General features: G+C 46.5%; 1 protein-coding gene and 1 long non-coding RNA gene across 5 annotated transcripts in view; one reads left to right on the forward strand and one right to left on the reverse strand.

The window, feature by feature from the left end:
- AFAP1L1 (actin filament associated protein 1 like 1) overlaps positions 1 to 7,632 on the reverse strand; it is a 73,185-nt gene extending 65,553 nt beyond the window's left edge. The window contains exon 1 of the mRNA XM_027081643.1: positions 7,290 to 7,632. Within this exon, the coding sequence (XP_026937444.1) occupies positions 7,290 to 7,305 (16 nt within the window). The 5' untranslated portion in view covers positions 7,306 to 7,632. The remainder of the gene's footprint in view (positions 1 to 7,289) is intronic.
- The window catches only part of LOC113606881 (uncharacterized), a 132,211-nt gene that overhangs the window by 67,796 nt on the left and 48,843 nt on the right, over positions 1 to 15,572 (forward strand). For all 4 annotated transcript variants that reach the window (XR_003427744.1, XR_003427745.1, XR_003427746.1 and 1 more), the window contains exons 7-8: positions 4,481 to 4,597; positions 14,754 to 14,877. This is a non-coding gene — a long non-coding RNA (uncharacterized LOC113606881). The remainder of the gene's footprint in view (positions 1 to 4,480; positions 4,598 to 14,753; positions 14,878 to 15,572) is intronic.

Here is a 15,572-nt window from a genome sequence, read left to right on the forward strand (position 1 = left end):
TAATCATAACTGCAAAGATGGTAACCAATGAGACGTACAGAGTGCTAGGGTTACCTGTAATGGGGGATGTAGCTTGGGAGACAGGGAAAGATTGTCTTGAGGAAGTAATGTTTGAGCAGATCACTAAGGATGAGCAGGAAGGAGTTAACCTGGTGAAGGTACAAAGGCCAGTGTGAGGAGAGCCCATAGTAAGAGATGGGCAGGGGCCCAAAGTGAGTTGGTGACAGGCAGGGTGGGTCCTTGAGGGCCACCACCAGGACTGTAGTCTATATCTTAAGAACAATGAGAAACCGTTAAAGAGGTTAAGTACAATCAGATCTACAGCTTTAAGTAACTGTCTTTAATTGCATCCTCTTCTTCCCAAATTCTATCCACAAGCATAGATAATTCGTAAGTCCCATTAAAAGCTATGATATATTGCACATTTGAATAAAAGATGAATGCTTCAGGGCTTCCCTGGTGGCGTAGTGGTTGAGAGTCCTCCTGCCGATGCAGGGGACATGGGTTCGTGCCCCGGTCCAGGAAGATCCCACATGCCGTGAAGCGGCTGGGCCCATGAGCCATGACCGCTGAGCCTGCGCGTCCGGAGCCTGTGCTCCGCAACGGGAGAGGCCACAACAGTGAGAGGCCCGCGTACCGCAAAAAAAAAAAAAGATGAATGCTTCAGGTTGAAGTATATACTCCTACAAGTCCTGTTCTCTATAGTTTGCAAAAGGGTCATGCCTATGGAAACCTCTTGAATTGAGTGACAGTTGTTTTAACTTATATATTACTGTGATCCCTATTACTGTGATAGGAGCCACTCTGGGGCTCCCTGATCTGTGGCCACTCAGCCTCTGCTTCATTATGTTCCTGGGCACCTCCTACTCTGTCATTGAATAGCTCTTTTCATTTGTATGCTTCTCCCAGATTGTGCCCCAGTTGGTCTGTGTTTAACCTCTTGTATAGCCTTCTGGAGAGTCTTTCTATTACCTCTTCTACAGGACAGCTAGTTTGAGAACTGATCTCATGTACCCCTTTCAAATTTAGTCTTATTCACAAACAGCCCCATTTCCTTCAATAGCTCCTCACGTGATCGTGTTGTTAACAGAAAAAGAGAAACAGGAAGGGTGATCTGATTTGGTGGTGAATAAGATGAGTTCAAAATTGGGTCACTTGGAGGTTGAGTTGACTTCCAAATGGAAACTTCCACAGGCAGGAGCCAGTGCAGGAGAGTGGAGCTCAACTCATGGCTGAAAATGGACATTAAGAGTAGACGTCATAGGGCTTCCCTGGTGGCGCAGTGGTTGAGAGTCCGCCTGCTGATGCAGGGGACAAGGGTTCGTGCCCCGGTCCGGGAAGATCCCACATGCCGTGGAGCGGATGTGCCCGTGAGCCATGGCCGCTGAGCCTGCGCGTCCGGAGCCTGTGCTCCGCAACGGGAGAGACCACAACAGTGAGAGGCCCACGTACCGCAAAAAAAAAAAAAAAAAAAAAAAAAAAAGACTAGACGTCATAATGGGGCTTGGTTGTCTCCAGGTGTGAGTTTAGAGAGAGGGCTGAGGTGGTGGGGAGAGAGGGGCAAGAGCCATCAAAGAAGAAAAAGTGAGCTAGAGAAAAGATGGGAAATAACAGTTAGTAAGCACTTATCATGGGCCAGGTGCTGGGTGCTGGGCATATATTACCACATTGCAGTCTCCCAATTTTGGGTGTCATTATTCCTGCTTTTCAGACTAGCAGAATAAGACTTAGTTGGGTCACTTGCCTTAGGGCAAGAGAAGCCCAGAGGCTATGAGCACCTATAACAGTGGGATTGGAGGTGGGAGAAGGAGAGGCAGAAAAGCCTTCTGGCAGAGGGATGGAGCAGTGGTTAACCTAGGTTTATCGGATTGCAAAATCCATGCTTTCTCCATCTTTGCAAATAGGAGAATCCATTTAGAAAAGCGTAGAGGGTCAGAGCTACAGAGAGGCCCAGAAGATGGGACTGGGAAGGGTGAAAAATTAGACAAAATGGAAGCCGTTTGTGACCCTTAGATGTGGGCTTTCAGCAGAAGGTGTGACTGGAAGTGAGACTGCAGGGAGGGAAAGAAGTGTGTGGGAAGAAACAGGAAGCTGCTGTTGGTGTGTATGGTAGTGGGGTTTTATTTTTCTGTTCAATTGCAAGGTTTTTGCAGAAGGGTAAGAAGGGTATGAGAAGCTAATGGTATCCAAAAACAGGGTTGTTTTTCCGAACCAAAGATCAGAATGAAATAATGATAGGCTCTTGGCAGAGAGTGGAGAGGGAAGAACTTACTCGGCAGGGTACTCACCCATGTGAGAAGTGGGGTTTGAAACTGATAGTTGAGGGAGAGGCAGAATAAACCCTGTGTGGGACAAGGCAGTGGAAGTGAAGTCTAGTGCCAGCAGAAGCCTCTTCAGGGAAGAGAGTAAGGTTAAATCCTATACATACAACCATTGCAGAGTGTGGCTAAAATCCAAGTAATTATATTTGATAAATGTAACATCTATCATATACTGAATGTTTCCTAAGTGCTACCTTACATGCATTACCTTTTCCCATGACACGCCAAATGAAATGAAACTGACATTCAGAGAAATTAAGTAATTTATCCAATTCATACAAGATCATACAGCTAGGAAGTCGTGGTCAAAGCCTAAATTTGTCCATTCTCTGAATGACTCAGCTCTACTGAGTCTCCAGGCCGACAAAGATGACCTTATGGAACATGTTTGTAGGGAAAACATGTATATGGGTGCATGTTCCTTTTGGAAGAACAGTAATTGATAGGAGTAGAGAATGAACTCAGATGTCAGGGAAGAGGTATGGGAATTCACAGCCTTGGGGACAGATGTTGGGCAATGAGTCATGGATGGGAGCTCATCATAGGAATGGCTATGGGCTACTTGGCCAATGGAAGCCACAGATAGGGAAGATGTGGCTTCCCTAATATAGATTTCAAAGCTGGTCCAACAAAGGCAAGACACGAGTAGGTTCTTCTAGCATCTCTTAAATAATAAAAATATCACTTAGTGAAAAGCAGAGCTTCAGATTATGTCTTGAGTTGCCCAGGAGACAATATGATCTCCCAAAGAATATAATTCAGCAGAAGAAACTCCCATCTTGGGTTGAATGCAACTAGTTGAAAAAGAACTAGTTGTAAAGTAGAAAGGAAAGGAAATTTGGGGAAATTGATTGTTTCATATGAGCTAGGCATATCAGATACAACCTTGGACATTAAGAAGGTGTATTAAAAATTAGAGAAAATTTAGACCAAAGGCTTTAAAGCAAAGAACTCGAGAAGACTAGAAAGTTCACAAAAGCAAAAAGACACAACCATAGTCAGCAGGCAGGAATAAATAGAATAAATAAGAGAAAATAGACACATTGGCCTTATATATTAATATTTTGTCAGTCACTCAGAAACTCTCATCAAATGGTTCAGTTATTGCACGTCAGAGATGGATTTCCGAGAGACACGCACCATGAAGGAGCTCCACGGATACAGAAATTATGACATGGTCGCTGTCTTTGAGTTGTATACAAAGTTGTCTAGCCCAGTTCTTAAGAAGGAGTAGGGACTCAAAAAGTGTCCTCAGAGTCAGACCAGCTTGGGGCCAATAGAATTTTATTATGTTGAATCTGATTAACGAAAGACTGTAATTATTACAATAGCCAGCATTTATTGTTGGTTCTCATATGCTAGGCATTATTTGAAGTATTTTCCATATACTTAATATTTATAACAACCCCAAGAAGTAGACATCATCAGTATCCATATTTTATCCTCATTAGAAGATAAAGAGTTAAGTTACTGGTCCTGTAGAAGGTGGTGGCCATAATCATTAGTCTGTAGTGAAGGTGGTATCTTCACCAATGGCTGATTCTCTTTGAATGATATTCATGAATTGGGAAGTCCTGCTGGAAGGAATTTCATTATAATGTAAGTGGTTTCTGTGTCTGTTACTATATGAATCCTGCTTTACTCATGGGAAGACACATATCCTGTTAGACTAGAAATCCTACTTCCCAGGTTTGTTTTCATTCTCAAGTCAGTTGACTTTGATGACGAGCTTCTATGCTGTAATTGCTACTGAAGATCTGAACAGTATAGTTGTGGTGTAATGGAGGTGCCTGGACCTGCAGCAGGAAGATTTGGCATCCAAGCCCTACTCTAGAGGCAGCCAGCAGCAAGCTTAAGATCAGGACTTTGGTTCAAACCCAGCTCTGTCTCTCACATGGCAAGTGACTGTATAAGTTAAAGTCAGTGATCTAATCCTGCTGTTACGGACTGAATTGTGTCCCCCCCCCCCCCCACCCCAATCCATACATTGAAGCCCTAACCCCCAGTGTGACTGCATTTGGAGATAGGGCCTTTAAGGAGGTAATTAAGGTTAAATGAGGTCATAAAGGTGGGCCCTAATCTAACAGGACTGATGCCCTTCCAAGAAGAGGAAGAGACACCAGAGATCTCTCTCTCTTTTTTTCTCTCTCTGTGCACAGGGAAGAGGCCATGTGAGGACACAGTGAGAAGGCAGCCATATACAAGCCTGGAAGAGAGGCTTCACCAGAAATCAACCCAGATGGCACCTTGATCTTAGACTTCTAGCTTCCTGAACTGTAAGGATATAATTTGTTGTTTGAGCCACCCAGTCTGTGGTATTTTGTTATGGCAGCCCTAGCTGACTAATACACTGCCAAGCCTGCTTTCCTGTGAGGTAGGGATTAATGACAGTACCTAGTCATAGCCCCATCCCATCGCTTTTTCCAAGAGAAGCCATGTAAAAAGCTGAGCATGTTGCCTGGCTCATGATAAGACCTTGATGATTTCAGTTGTTACTGTTATTAATAGTGAAGTGTGGTTTCCTTCCCTGGGCATGACAGTCCCACTCCCCACGTGGTCGGTTTGGGGCTGAAATGAGACCTGTGCTTCTTAAAATTTCCCTGGCAAAAGAAGAGAGTGCTCACACCCTCCTGGGGATATGGGCACAAGAAGGAATTTCCACTGGAATGATCTGTGAAGTCTCTCACATTTTATCTTAAAAACCCACACAGATTTTGCATTATAGTTCATATATAGTTTTAATTCGTACAGTGTTTGCAGTAGTTTCTCAGGGTAGACAGCTGAGGATCTAGACACATGACCTGGTCCTGTGTGCCTCATCCACTTCACTCGCATTTGCGCAGGCCTTTGCAAGTCACAAAGAATTGTTCTGATGTGAGGATTTTGTGGTATGTATTTTTAAAAATCAGCATTACAATTAATCAACTTGGGATACACTATAAAGTGTGTTTCATATTACTAATGAACTACTTGAACCACTGTTAGTGAGCTCCTACTGTGTGCCAGGCATTGGTGTCAGCAGGGTGACCACTCAGATCCACTCCCAACCTTCCGGAAGCTTACATTCTGGCAGGGTAGGTCGACACTAAACACATAGTCGGATAACTAACTCTTAGAGTAATGGCACATCGTGACAAGGGCTATGAAGGAGAAGGAAAGTAGGCTAGGAAAGCCCGTAGCAGGGGAGAAGGTCAGAGCCCTAGAGCATTCTGAGTACTAATAGATTCCCGGGAAGTCTGGCTTCCTAGGAAGAGGGGTCTGGAAGCAGCCTTCTTGAGTGAGGCATCAGTTATTAAGCATTTTAAACTGAGTGAATTATTATCACTCATGGTCTGTCAAAGCTCTGGATGGTCTGTTTTCCACAGCTCCAGGTAGGCTAGTTATAGGGATTTTGTACTGGGGACAGGGTGGTATTTGGCAACTTTTGGGGTGTGATGGGGTGAAGGGCAGTGCTCTTTGCTTTAAATGTACAATGTGGGAAATGGGGATGGGGGACTGAGGGATATTAGCGGTGCCTCTTCTCTCTTTTCTTTTTCCTCCCTGGCGAGTGCGTCTGCTCTTTGCAGACTTGTCCAGGAGTCAGTTAACAGGTGAGAACTGCTTTACAAATCACAGCCTCGGTCCCCAAAGAGCCAAACAGAAGCCCCCCTCCATTTTTTGCCTGCCCTTCCAGCTCCTAATAGAGGGTGGATGCAGCATTTTGTGTGTTGGAGATGGTGTGGGTGGGGAAGTTGTCCCCAGCACCTTGACCTGGAAGTCTGGGGTCCCCTGTAGCCCTATGAACTCTGGCTTTACCCGTAACAGGGGTGCAGGGAGGTTACCCCGACACCTGCTCGTCTTCTCATCCCTGCCCCCACTGTCCTTCCTAATTACTTCCACACCCCTGGCCACTCCTTTTTTTCCCCTTGGAGGCCTTACCACAGCAAACAGGCAGATGGAGGAAGGGTGTAAGATTATTGTAGGGAAGGGGAGGAATTTTCCACTAATAATAATAATAATAACAAGAATAATAATGCTTCTCATGTTGGCACAGCACTCCAGTTTACCAAGTGCATTCACACCTGTGATCTCCTTGGATTCCAGATGTGGGAAGTTATGACACTGGTGTTCTGGTTGTCAGCCTTTGACACTGCCCCCATGTTCAAGCAGGCCACCTTTTTTACAGACATGAGCCCATTGAGGTGTCCAGGCCTTTACTTAAGCACAGGCCCCAATGAATGCCCCCCATAAATGCCCTCTCTTTGCTCCTGTCAATTGCAGTTTCAACAAGCCCCCACCATGTCTGTGAAACTTTATCAAATACTCTCAACTCCTGAAAAAGAGTCCAAGCAAAAAAGGGTCTCAGAGACCATGTGGTCTAACCTCATCACTAGCCCAGAGAGAAAAAGGGTAGGTTAAGGTCACGCAGCTTGTCAGGAACAGAGCCAGGGCTCGGACACCCATGTGCCACCCACACACACTCCTGCAGCTCCTCCTCCCGATACCCTGGGTAGCTGCACACTTCGTCTCCTGGGGCTTCTCAGCGTGCGAACAGTAGGGGCTTCACATGTCCAGTGGTTTTCAAGAGTGTGACTCGTTAGCCCTATTTTACTTTTGGTGGGGGTTGGGGGGAGGTGGGATGGGGTCAGAGGAGCTCGCCGTCCTCAGGAATCCTGTGGGGCATTCTTTTATGAAGTTAAGACTCCAAGTGTATGAAAACGTTGGTTTCACAAACAGGAGGCGACTCAGCTCCGGGACGAGTCCCTAACACACGAGTCCCTAACAGACCCCTAGCTGCCCTGGCCCAGGAGGCACCTGTACCCACAGCGCCCGGCCTTCGACCCCCCCTACCCGCTCCACGCGCCCACGCGCCCACGCTTCTCACCCCGGCCCCACCGCCCGTCTCTCCCTTGTCCTCTCTGGCCTCTAGATCGTTCGGTTCTCCCCTCCCCACCAAGCAACAAGTGTGGGCACCACTTTTCTTCTTACCGCGGCCTCGGTCCATGGCGCCAGCGATCGATCGCGCGGAGCAGGGCGCGGTGCCTCCGGCGGGGCCGGCGGCTGCGGGCGTGCGGCGCTCTCCAGTCCCGCCCGCTGGAGCGCCCTCCGCGCGTCCCCTCCCCCGACAGGATGCTCGCCCAGCGCCTCCGCCCGCCCTCGCCTGCCCCTGCACGCTGCTCCCGGAATAGACCCGGAGCCCGCCTCGCCCCCTGGGCCGCGGTGTCCCTGGTCCCGCACACGCTCCGCGCCACGCCCTGCCTTTCGCAAGTCCTCATGCCCCTCCGTGAGGGGCTAGAGGACCCACATCCCAGTTCACACGCTTTCTTTCGTACCCGCGCCCGTGCTTCCCACCCCCGTCCAGACCAAGGCGTTGTTCAGCTCTGCTTGCATTACGCTAGTGACGAGGGGCTTACTACTGCACTTCCCAGCCCGGTCCATTTTCAGATTGTACAGACTGTTAGAACCTGTTTTTCAACAGTGGAATCAAAATCTCTTTGCCTGCAGCTGCCACCCATTTCCTGGCTTTTGGTTTATCTTCTCCATTAAACAGGTTTTTCCTGGGCACCTTCTAGTGCGAGACAGTGGACCAAACTCTATGCTGGTACAGTGTCAATAATGGTGTAAAAGAGGAGTGAAGTAATAAAGATCTTTAAAAAATAAAACTACCTAGGAAAAGGAGAGAAAGAGAGGATTGCTAAAAGGTGGGCAATGGCTTGGGACACATCCAACTTTCGAGGTTCCCTGTGCACTAAAACGTGAAGAATGCCAACACGGAGTGATAAAAATTGTGGAAATGAACACTTTTTTAGCATACAAATGCAGTGCAATGTTAAGTGTGCTCTTCCCAAAATAATTACAGGATGTAGAAAAAATATTGCTATGGCCAGTGTGGTCAGGAATGGGATTTAAGTTTAAAGTTGTATGAAGAATGTCAACATCTTTCATCCTATTAGTGTGTCTCTGTGAAAGTAGGTCCGAACCGTTTATAGATAATATGAAATGTCCAAATTTAAGACCCTTCATAAAGTGAAGTCCAGGCCTAGTTCTCCTTCTAGACACTCCTCCTCCCCAAGATAGGCCAGGTCACAGTTTGAAGTTTTGGCTAGGCCACTCCTTTACTTAGAACATTCTGGCATTGGGACCATCTTGTGCAAAGGCACAAGGGAGGACTTGGGAAAAAGCATCCTGCGTTTTCCTGGCCTGGGACTATTTCCTCCATTGCTTTGATGGGCAAGTTGAAATTAGCCCTGGCTTCGCCAGATTGCATCAGTAGTTTGTTTAGTATATCTGTGTATGAGCACAGAGGAAATATGGTGTAGTGAAAAAACAGCGGGATTGGAGTCTGAAAACTTGTGTGTGATCTCTTGCTCTTCTAATTACTAAGTGTACAACTTTAAGCCTTTGAGGTTTGCTTGCTCATCTGTGCTGTGGGAAACCTCATAATGACCTCATAAGGCTGTTAGGAGGGCAAATGAAATGATGCTAGAAACCCACTTTGTAATCCTTAAATAGCTGTGAGCCGTTATTGTTTGCCAATTCCTCTTTGTTCCTGCCCACTTTTCCAATTTGAAAAGGTCAGTTTAAATTCTAAAGCAGACAACCAACGATTTACAAGTGGGTTAACTTCTAAAAGTTCACTGTTTGAATTCTGAAACACTTGGAAACAAGGCTATAAATTGTAGTCAAGTTTCCAGGCTAGCCCATTTATACTTTAAAAAGCATAATATTTCACTTGAAGTAAATTTTAAAAATATGTAAAACGTAACTGTTGCAAGAACAGATGGAGGCTTAGAACTTTTAGAAACTTTAAGAAACTTTCAGACTCTGGATGTTTAGAAGAGAATTGGAACAGAAAAATCAAAAAAGCTAAAGGGAATTTATATGCACCTATGGAAGAATTTTTGGGGTGGAATTAACTGATCTGTGGTCTAGGAAAGATGTAAAAATGGGATTAACTGAGCTGTGGTCTAGGAAAGATGTAAAAATGGGAGAACACAGTCTGTGCACAGTTTTCCTAAGGATTAACAAAAAGAAGTCACTCTGAAGGTGTAGTGGTTCTGGTTTAATAATTACCCATAATGCCCACTAGGTGGCACTGTTGACTAAATTGACTACAGCTTGGTTGCTGTTAGGAAACTGGGTGAGGTGGATGAGGAGGCTGTGGGTTTGGGACAAGGAATAACTATATATTTTTTTCTGTACTTTTCCTTTACTTAGGCCTATAGTCACCATAAAAACTATCCCCACTTTTCATCAGTCCACTTAGGAACATTTGTTGCATTCTGTGCCAATTTCTATTGGGAGAACTAATGCTAAGTAGAAATGATCTCCATCCTTAAGGAACCTACAATCTAGTAGAGGAGATAAATATGTACAAAATAATTTAATTAAAAATTATTATGTGAAAAGTGCCAGAGGAGAGATAAAGTGTTCTTGGAATTCATTCAGACAAAGCAAGAATATCTTACTGATCATGGAGACAGTAATGGATGACAGACACTTGGGTGAGCCTGCAATGAGAAGATAACGTTACAGGCAGTGAAAACAGTGAGAGCAAAGACATAGAGATAGAAAACTGCAGGATGTGTCTGTAAAGAAGTTTGGTCTGGCTAGATTGTAGGGTATCAGGTGGGAAGTGCTGGAATGAGAATGGGGATGGAAGTTGTGGATGCCAATGCCTGGTTTCTCCTCCCTTTTCCACTTCCCTGTATGAATGCAATTCTCTGGAAAGGATTTTTAGGATCTGCCTCATATCTTCCCTTTTCTTATTGTTGTACTAAGTTTTCTAGGTTTGCCTGGTACTTGTCTAAAGAAGTCTGTGCGGAGAGCTCCAGCTCTGTAAAAAGATATCAAATTTGGTCCCAGTGAACAATTCCAGGAAAAAAGCTTTCAGCTTCCACATGCTCCTAGTCTTGTGAAAACAAATGATACTCCCCAGTCTCATTCTTAGCTTATCAGGTGCAACTGGGAAGCCCTGGGAAAGAAAAATTTGGAGGCTAAATGTTCTTTGTCCTAGTGAGAGAAGCATACTTTAGCCTTCTAACCTGTCACTTTGCCTCCAGGTCTGCTTCCATCGTGGCTGCTACAGTGACCGTTCCATGGTTCCAATCAGATCCCCCTTAAAAATACTTGATGGCTCTCCTTTGCCCTCAATGTAGAGTTCAAATTCCTTACTATAGTATTTGGGGTGCCTTCCTCACTAAGCTCCAACCTGCCATTCCTCAGAGCAGACAAGCAGTGATCTCAGGAGACCCTGGGAAGAGTAAGAAAAACCATCGACTGGGGACTCAGATCTGGGTTCTTGAACTGACTCTGTTACTGTGTCACTCTCAGTTCTTCCACTGGGTCACCAATGTATAATTTCCTACTTAGGTCTCTCCTTACCTCTTCATGGCCCCCCAGATTGCAAGTACTATGAGGGTGGGTGCTGTGTCTTACTTGTTGCGAGGTCCCTAGGGCCTAGCACAGTGCCTGGAACTTAGTAAGTGGTAGCAAGTATTGTGGGGTGAGTCAGTGAATAAATGCTCAAGGACTCAACGAGGTTTCTATTAATGCAGGTATTTTTGGGGTGGTCTCCTTTATCCTCTGGGATTGTTTATTTGCTTATCTATTTGCAGAGGAAAATGAGATTGCAATGATGTGTTCTGGGAGCAATGCCTCTGTGTTTCCCAGCCCCACTGCCTGCTGCTGCGGACATGCAGCCCAACCCATGGGGCTTCTTCTTGGCTCGGGGCCCTGCTCCCAAACTCCTTTGTGCAGGGTGAGCCCCAGAGCCCCTTGCTCGAGTGTCTGCCCAATGCTGGTCGCTGGATGAAAAGCTCTCTTTTTCCACTCAGCACAATGTCCCCATTATAGCCCCTATCCAGGGAAATGACACATGCCTGCTGGTCCACCCTGGGCCCCGGAAAGCAGATAGAGATCTGAGTGGCGGCTGCTGGGAGAAGGAGAGTTTCATGGCTGGATGAAAACCTCTCCTTTTGTTGTACCTTCAGGTTTCGGTTCCAAGGCACCTGGCTCCTACCTACACCCAGGCCACAGGTTCACCTTCAACTGTCACAGAGCCCAGAGCACTGTTGTGTCTGGAGGAAAAGGAGCTTTTATTCTTGTGCCCCAATGCTGCACATCCCTTCCCCTCAGGTCCTTCCTCAAGAAAAGAGCACTCTTGGCTCCTTAAGTGAGGCTCACAGGCCGAAGTGCCCCCAGGACCAGTCAGGGGAGGTCTTTGTGTGAGCTGACCACCTGGCAAAGCAGAGCACTCTTGTTCCAGCTGAAAGGGCAGGAGCCAGCAACTCAGGGAAGTGTGGCCGGGGGAACATGGGCCTGGAGTGGCCAGATCTTAAGACTTTTCAGAAGAACCCGGGAGTCCAGATTTCAGCTTTTGATTTTAAAATGTTGGTAACTGAGTTCAACTGTTTTAAACATTGCAAGGGCCAACTAAAATACCCCTGTGGGCTTAAGCTGGCATACAGCCTATGCCTTTGGAACCCTGAGAAAAACTGTGGGTCCATGAAGACTTCTAGAGAGTCTGTCCAGCTGGGTGCCTCTACCTGGGGGCCAAGGTGATACCCAACCCTTAACACTGCAGCAGGGACTAACTCTCTTTTGTTTTTTTTTTTTACGATACACGGGCCTCTCACTGTTGTGGGCTCTCCCGTTGCGGAGCACAGGCTCCAGATGCGCAGGCCCAGCGGCCATGGCTCACGGGCCCAGCCGCTCCATGGCATGTGGGATCTTCCCGGACTGGGGCACGAACCCGTGTCCCCTGCATCGGCAGGCAGACTCCCAACCACTGTGCCACCAGGGAAGCCCCCAAGGGACAAACTCTCTTTTGAAAGGCTGTGCTGCATTCTCCCTGTTCATTTCTAGGCTGCAGGCTGACGCCAGGGTGCAGAGTCCAAAGCGAATTTCTTAAACCTGGAACTAGAAAAACTTTAGAGCTGAGAGGAGCCTGAGAGATAAGCCAGTCTGATTGCTTCGTTTGTCCGATGAGGAAACTGAGGCCAAGAGAGGGGAAGAAAGGTTGCCTGATATCACACAAGATCTTAGAGACAGAACCGGGAGTGGTGCCCAGGGCGCTAGACTTGATGTCAGGTTCTGCCACATACAGCTGTGAAACCTTGAATGAATTACTTATCAAAGGCTCAACCGTGAATGAATTACTTATCAAGGGCTCAATTTCCTCATCTCTAAAATGAGGATGAAAGTCGTACCCAGAGGATTAAGTGAGATCTGTAATGTGCTTAGTGTAAAAATGCAAGTTATTGTAATCAAGTGGGTTTCCTCTGGAGACATTGTCAGATGCTTATGGAAATACTAAGGAACACTGAAATCTCAGCCACACATCCAGGCTGCCCCCTGCAGGGAGTTTTGTGTAAACCAGACCATTGGAAATGTGATAGATTCTGCCAGCTTCCTCCTTCCCTGTAGGAACATCTGATACCCTTAGATACGAGGACTATGGAGCTTCTAGCTCCTGTTACCCACAGAGTCTGAGAAGGGGTGGCATTTTGTAGGTATATTTTAAAAAATTAAATAGTGCTGTTATTTTGTCAGAAGGACAAAATAACACCTGATCCAGGTGGGCAAGACCCTGTGTGCTAGGCAGTCCCATTTCTCTTGTATGACAATGAATTCTTTATCTACAAGAGAGCTTTGGGAGCAAACAAGGCTTTTGGTGCAGGCCCTACAAGCACTTTCCATGACTGACCGAGGCACATTTTGACCTCTTCACATGTGCTCGCTAGGCTTCCCTAGTGAGTCCCATGGCCCGTCGGTCGCTCTGGCGGGGGCAGATGCCTGCACTACTAAAACTGGGATCGCGTGATCTCCCTCACACAGAGAGCAAAGCTGACAATATTAATTCACCCTGGGGGCCACTGTGTTTGTCACAGCTGTGTTAGTGGCAAGTGACATAATCACAACTCAAACCAGCTAAAACCAAAAAGGCAATTTATTAGCTCAGAAGGTAACCGGGGATTTGAAGGGTGAAGTTGGATTTAAGGTAAGCTTAGATCCAGGAACACAAACAGAGTGGTTACTTTCTTTCCATCTCCTGACTCCACCCTCCTCTGTTTAGTCTTCAGGTGGTGTCTCAATCTGTAGCAAAGAAGGCCACAAGGCTCCAGGCCTGCACACCTTTACTGGTGGAAATTAAGGTGAGAAAGGCTTGCCTTTCATCCTGTAGTTCCAGCGCCGGCCCAGAGGGGGCACTGATTGGGTGAAGCACCTGATCTAAGAATGGGGGACATGATGAGCAAACACACCTCCCCTGCAGCCAGGTGCTGTGCCTGAAGCACATCATTCAGTCCTTACCAGCTAATGAAATAAGTGCTGTTATTCCTGTTTTGCAAGTCTAATTTCATGTGGTGTATTAGTTTGCTAGGGTTGTTGTAACAAAATACCACAGACTGGACTTCCCTGGTGGTGCAGTGGTTAAGAATCTGCCTGCCAATGCAGGGGGCATGGGTTCGATTCCTGGTCCGGGAAGATCCCACATGCCACGGAGCATCTAAGCCCGTGCACCACAACTACTGAGCCTGCGCTCTAGAGCCTGTGTGCCACAACTGCTGAGCCTGCGCTCTAGAGCTCGCAAGCCACAACTACTGAAGCCCGCGCGCCTAGAGCCCGTGCTCTGCAACAAGAGAAGCCACTGCAATGAGAAGCCTGTGCACCACAATGAAGGGTAGCCCCCACTCGCCGCAACTAGAGAAAGCCTGCACACAGCAACGAAGACCCAATGCAGCCAAAAATAAAACAAACAAAAAAACCCCCCCAAAACATATTAGTACCACAGACTGGGTGGCTTAAACAATGGAAATTTATTTTCTCCTGGTTCTAGAGACTGGAAGTCCACAAGCCAGGTGTTAGCAGAGTTGGTTTCCTCTGTGGCTTCTGTCTTTGGCTTGCAGATGGTAGCCTTCCTGCTGCCTCATCACCTGGTCTTTCCTCTGTGCACCTACATCCCTGGCGTCTCTCCCTGTGTCCTACTCTCCTCTTCTTATAAGGATATCAGTCAAATTGGAATAGGGCTCATCCTCACAGCCTCATTTTAACTTATCACCTCTTTAAAGGCCCTGTCTCAAATACAGCCACATTCTGAGGAAATGGGGGTTAGGGCTCAACATATGAATTTGGGGGGTACACAGTTTAGCCCATAACCCTCCCTAGTAAATGGTGAGGCTGAGATTTGTACTCAGAGAGGCTGAGTCTAGCCATGGTGCTGTCATGTTTCTGCCACAGCTCAGGGTAGTGCCCACATAGGCAAAGTGTTTACAGCCCAGAGCAGCAGCGGGAGGGATGGTATTCAATGAAAACCTTAGCAAACAGGAAGTCCCTGGTGGAATATGAGAGTTTTGGCTCCCTGGGTTGGCTGGGGCTGACCAGGTCCTGCCTGATTGTCAAAGTACTTGTGTTTTCTTTTCCCTGAAGCATCTTCAGTTTGTTTTCCTTTAGCTTCCCGAAGACCAGTCCTCATGAAGAAAGTGAGGGAATACTCATCCTTACTTCCCTCCCACTTCTGTCAGAGGGAACAATATTTCCCAAAGTGTGGAATTCAGACTAGTGCTGAATATGTAAGGTAAGTGTAGATGTGACTCAGGCCGACATATTTGAAGAGTTATGAATTTATTTGAATTTGCATTAACAGCATAAAATCGGTCCTTATTTGATATTGATAAACAGAAGAGTTAGGAACGAGTCAATTGAAAGAAAAGTATCACATAAATAGCATTATGTAAATAAATAATCTGATGAAACTTGTGGAGGTGGTGTTTGAGTGACTGAAATTTGGGAAACACTAGGATAGTTTACCCCCGAGGAGGAAACCCTTTTGGTCATGGGCATAGATGTCCACCTTACTTTTTTGACCTGATCTATCTGTACACTTGGCCCTTATTTGCCCTGAGGACTAGCCATGGGGGCAACTGCAGGCCTTTGGTGTCTCTGCCCGTGCACCTGTGCCAATCACATTGGAGGCCAGGTGAAGAGGCAAGTGGACGCTTGGGTGATAGTGAGACGCCAGCCCTTGTTGTCATGGGTTCTGGGTTTTATTTATTTAGAGTCTTGCTCTAGGGCTTCTGAATAGCTTGGCAGTGGCCCACAGCTCTGTATGCAAAAGCAGGTATTTATCACTGTGAGATCAAGAGTTTTGGCAACTTGAAGTCTGATGTGGAATAAAGTATTTAAAATTTAATTACACATGGGGCATTAACAGAATTGGCATAACTCTGCAAACTCAATTCATAATCTCTGAATTTTAGCCATGCTTTGTTA

Source organism: Aethalodelphis obliquidens, unplaced genomic scaffold (genome assembly GCF_003676395.1).
Source record: "Aethalodelphis obliquidens isolate GAN/ISIS:26980383/991018 unplaced genomic scaffold, ASM367639v1 scaffold45, whole genome shotgun sequence".
In the NCBI taxonomy this organism is placed as follows: domain Eukaryota; kingdom Metazoa; phylum Chordata; class Mammalia; order Artiodactyla; family Delphinidae; genus Aethalodelphis; species Aethalodelphis obliquidens.